At 36.9% G+C, this 4,972-nt stretch overlaps 1 protein-coding gene across 1 annotated transcript in view; it reads left to right on the top strand.

Moving 5' to 3' along the window:
- The first annotated feature begins 659 nt into the window (after positions 1 to 659).
- LOC125668612 (growth/differentiation factor 8-like) overlaps positions 660 to 4,972 on the top strand; it is an 8,231-nt gene continuing 3,918 nt past the window's right edge. Inside the window, exon 1 of the mRNA XM_056164325.1 lies at positions 660 to 2,928. Within this exon, the coding sequence (XP_056020300.1) occupies positions 2,418 to 2,928 (511 nt within the window). The 5' untranslated portion in view covers positions 660 to 2,417. The remainder of the gene's footprint in view (positions 2,929 to 4,972) is intronic.

Here is a 4,972-nt window from a genome sequence, read left to right as displayed (position 1 = left end):
GCGGTAATCATGTTAGAATCCCAATCGTGATCAGAAGCTGTGGTAATCATGTTAGAATCCCGATCGTGATTAGAAGCTGTGGTAATCATGTTAGAATCCCAATCGTGATCAGAAGCTGTGCTAATCATGTTAGAATCCCAATCGTGATTAGAAGCTGTGGTAATCATGTTAGAATCCCAATCGTGATTTGAAGCGGCGGTAATCATGTTAGAATCCTAATAGTGATTAGACGCGACGGTAATCATGTTAGAATCCTGATCGTGATTAGAAGCTGTGGTAATCATGTTAGAAACCTAATCGTGATTAGAAGCTGTAGTAATCATGTTAGAATCCTAATCGTGATCAGAAGCTGTGGTAATCATGTTAGAATGCTAATCATGATTAGAAGCTGTGGTAATCATGTTAGAATCCTAATCGTGATTAGAAGCTGTGGTAATCATGTTAGAATGCTAATCATGATTAGAAGCTGTGGTAATCATGTTTAAATTCTAATCGTGATTAGAAGCTGTGGTAATTATGTTAGAATCCTAATCGTGATTAGAAGCTGTGGTAATCATCTTAGAATCCTAATCGTGATTAGAAGCTGTGGTAATCATGTTATAATCCCAATCATGATCAGACTATGATAACCACTTAAGAATTTCAATTGTACCGAAAAAATAACTATACTTCTTCAGGGTCACCATAAAATACTTTTTGGCGAAGTTTGATGACCTGGTTTGCAACCAGTCCAAAGAGAATGTTAATTTTTAATTTATCTTGACTGATCAGAGAGGTCAGGTTAGCCATGCTTCTTGGATATACTTCTGTAGGACCACAATTAAGAGGAACACTTTTACGGGGTTTGGTGAATCTGGACAATGTTCTGTGAGAAGAATTGTGTCATAGAAACTGCAGCTCTTTAAATTAGAATTCTGATCTTCTAACCAATAACATATGGAGCTGGTCAGTAACATCTGGAGCTGGTCAGCTGGATCCTGATGAGACCGGAATGACCTGCACAGGCCCTGAGTTCAATACAGAAGTCGCCACAAAAATACGTGTACAAAGCACTCAACAATATGGCATCTTAAAGAACTGGTTACACTACATACACCAACCATAGTTTCTCAGATTACCATCTGTTACTCATGGAAGGGGGGTTAAAGTTCACGCTGGACAGACTACAACTCTTTACAGACAGACGACTAACAAATCGGGAAAAGTACCCGAGTTACGAAATTGCAGAACACGATTTGTATCATGACTGTTTGTAATGCATGCATTATCCGCTTTGAAATGATTTAAGGACACGGTGAGTGCGCTCATATAGCTCCTGCTTGGTGCTCTTAATGCCTGTAGTAACCTTGTATATATAAAATGTTGATGCCGGTATAGTCTAGATTATAAGAGTTCAATCATTATAAGGCCTTCACCCACTTACTCTCTAACCTACTGCACGCATGACGTAATTGTGGTATAGAGGCCCAAAAAAATGGCCGCAAATATTTTGCTATTTTAGTAATTATTGGTTAAATTTAGCATGCTACATCAAAGTACAAGATAAAAATCGTCAGATGGAAGCATGGCTTTAAAACTGTTCAAAAGTATGCAACATAATTCTTTTTCTAAACAATATATTAGTTGAGTCACCACGCTCAGGTTTTCCCAGTTGGGTGTAAAAGCTTGTGTGTGTTTGCACATGTATCATAATTTCTTTTTTTTTGTTTACATGTACTATTCGCCGAAAATTCAAGGAGTCTCAAGTTTGGACCAACTATTACAAATTTAAAATTCCAAACAAACAATTATCTGTTCTCAAACCGTGTTACCCTTTCCCAAATAGGGGGGTTTAATTGGTTTTTATATTAAAAATGTATGTTAATGACTCTTCGCGAAGCATGATATTGTGATAAAAAAGCGTCGCCTTCTCAACTTTCAAAAATTAAGAAACATCATGATGATTATGTTTATGTGTGTATTGTGTATATTTGAGCAATAATCCAGGACAAATAAAAAGGAGGATTAAAATTTTAATTCTGGCTTGACTTGGCCCGAAAAACGAACATTTAATCTTAAGTAGATGTCTAACATACAATGCGTTGTAATTGGCAAATACGTCCTGGAATTTTTTAATGTTTCACTGATTGACAGACACACTTTCGAGATTACTTTTTGGAGTGCGAGTAGAAGCGAGACTGGACACACGTGTTGCGGTGTTGCGTCACCAGTAAGCAACCTTTGGACCGTCTGATGTGATGATGCAAGATCCTCTAGACGAATCGTGAAGATACCGGTGCTCTGCGAGTTCTGATTGGTGTTCTGTGTCACACCTCCAACTTTTTTATGCACCATTCTTTTGTGAAAATAGCGAATATTTGCTTTTTGTTGTTGTTAAATGTCCTCTTAGCCCCAGTTGGCCAAGAGAAAGAGAAGAAATGGCTCTCCGCATTAATGTGTGGGTTTTCAGTGTTTTTATTCTGTTCAGTGTTGCGCCTTGTGGTTCATTTATTTTTTCGGAATTACTGGGGATAAAAAACAGCGAAACAGAAAGACATGAAACGACGAATACACCGACCTTGGAACAAAACTCTACATCTGTTAATGGGAGTAATGACCTAACGGGGACTACTGACAATTACACCACACCGGCTAGTTCCGCGGAACAAACAGATGAAAAGTTAAATGGAACATTAACAGAAAGTAGAGAAAAGAATGAAGTTTCTGAAGTACGCAAAGCTGAAGAAAAAATGCATATCGAGTATATAAAGAAGCAACTGATGTCAAAGTTACGTCTCTCCGCCCCACCTGAGATCAGGGGTCAGGCACCGGTCCTGCCACTGGCGGAAGTGGGGCACTTTCAAACTCAACATGACCAAGGAAGACATAAATACAAGGTCCATCATTTCTACGCCAAAACAATGCAGATTTACGTCATGGGGACTGACGGTAGGCAAGCTTTTATTTTTCTCCACGTTCCATTTTGAAGTCGTAATGAGATACTTTATGTGGTATTTACTAGGAAGAACTGTTTTATGTTTCAGTGACGGTTCTCTCTCATCGTAAGCAAATATTTATCAGAATTTACACCTATTACCCTTTTAACTAATATAAATCACATCTTACTGGTCTTATTCCTGTTTGTGATGGGATGACAAACTCTTTTGGGTTAGGGTTAACCCAAACTCTTTTGACTCGCCCACTCTATACACGAGGCTGCATAATTCCATGACTGTTACAGAGTATTCAATGATCCTGTCACTGGTTTGGTAAATTCTATTTTCAAAAAAAAAACCACATGTATTTTCTCCAAAGAGTTTTAGATATAATGCTCTGTTAAAGGGATTAAATTTTGAGGGAGGGGGATCTGATTTTGATTGTTTCCATATCAGCATGCACACAAAAAAGCTGAAATACTGTATAGAACTTTGAAGACTTAACGATTGATAAACCACGAAATTTTTATCCCACAGAAATGTGTAATTTTCAGTTACATGCACGATTTTCAATCGATCAGCAACTAGCGATAGGTACCAGATCATGGGGCTATAGAAATATGATTGTATATTAGAAATGCAGATTTTTGTGTGGTGTATGCATAACGACACTCTGACCAACATTCTCACTGCCTATAACGCTCACCTGGGGTACGGAACCACCTCGTTTATCACTATAACCATTCACATTCCTTTAACTACTATATCAGGGTACATGCAGACACCGAATAACGTGATGAAGCGTGTTATTTACCGTGTGTGCACTTATAGTGAAAAATGTTGGACGTTTTATGCGTTTTGCATTGAAAGTGGTGCATTTTGAATAATTTGAATTTGTATTTGCATTCATTTTGTACTTTTATTACTAAGCTCAAACAACAAGAGCGATTTGATAGTCCAGTTTGCATTTGGTTCCATTGCTACGCAGTGGGTCATTTCAGGGACATGTCCAGAATATGGCGCCTTTAAAATTGAAAATGATTTATGCTAAATTGTACATACCCGTAAATTTGTTTTTCAGTTAGATGTGTTGATATTAAATTTAGAATGTTAGAATTTGTTCCACATTAAACCGAATTTTCAAAAACACACACCCTTCCCCGAGGGAAAAAAAAACCCGGAGACTACAGACATGGCCATATTCGTTTTATAGAACTAGTTAAAACCGGAATAGAGTAGTCACAACCAGTTGTTGTCCTTCTGTCAGTAGGGGGTATACGGCGATTTTTAGAGTATTGAATGTATCAAAGTTTTAAAAATGTTTTTTTTTTTCCTTCTGTTGACCGTATATCAGGCGTGTTGGTCTCATTGTTCTGTGTTATACGCAAGATAGATGCAAATGACAATATTCAATGCTTAGATACGATTACAAAATGAATATTCTATTTTGATAAAACAAAGGTGGCTTCTTTAAGCTCCTATAGAAATGTATTGATCAATGCATGTACGATTCGATGTCTATATCTATTTAATGAAGCTCAAGAGGCCGTGTCACTGTTCCATGTATAGGGGGAAACAAATGTTAATGAAGGGAAAAGTAGCTAGTTATCACCCCATTCAATATTTAGGTATAAATTTATATTCCAAAACTGTTCTCTGAATTCTCTTTTCCCATTTCACCTCTCTAATTTTCCTTAAGAAAAATATATTTCAATTTATGTACAAAATTCATCCTAAAAATACGATTAAAAGCGTACATTTCATCATTAGTATGATTGAATGAAATAATTTTGAAAAGGGGGGATTAATTCAATTTTAATAAATCCAATGATAAAAACTTACATTTTTTTCATCCGTTGCATTTGCGCTTTAGGAGGAAAAATACACATGAGAAATCTGATATGGATGGAAAGTGGAGGATATGTACAATGATATTTTAAGATTGAAAACTTTCAAATGTACCTTATTTAGTTTTTAAAAATTTAGTTTTAGTAGAAAGTGATCGGGGGGGGGGGGGGGGGGGGTCTAAAACCCCTGCTAGACTCGAGCTCACGATC

The sequence above is a fragment of the Ostrea edulis genome, chromosome 4, assembly GCF_947568905.1.
Source record: "Ostrea edulis chromosome 4, xbOstEdul1.1, whole genome shotgun sequence".
Taxonomy (NCBI): domain Eukaryota; kingdom Metazoa; phylum Mollusca; class Bivalvia; order Ostreida; family Ostreidae; genus Ostrea; species Ostrea edulis.
The sequence above is the reverse complement of the archived record's forward strand: the minus strand, read 5'-3'. Positions and strand labels throughout refer to the sequence as shown.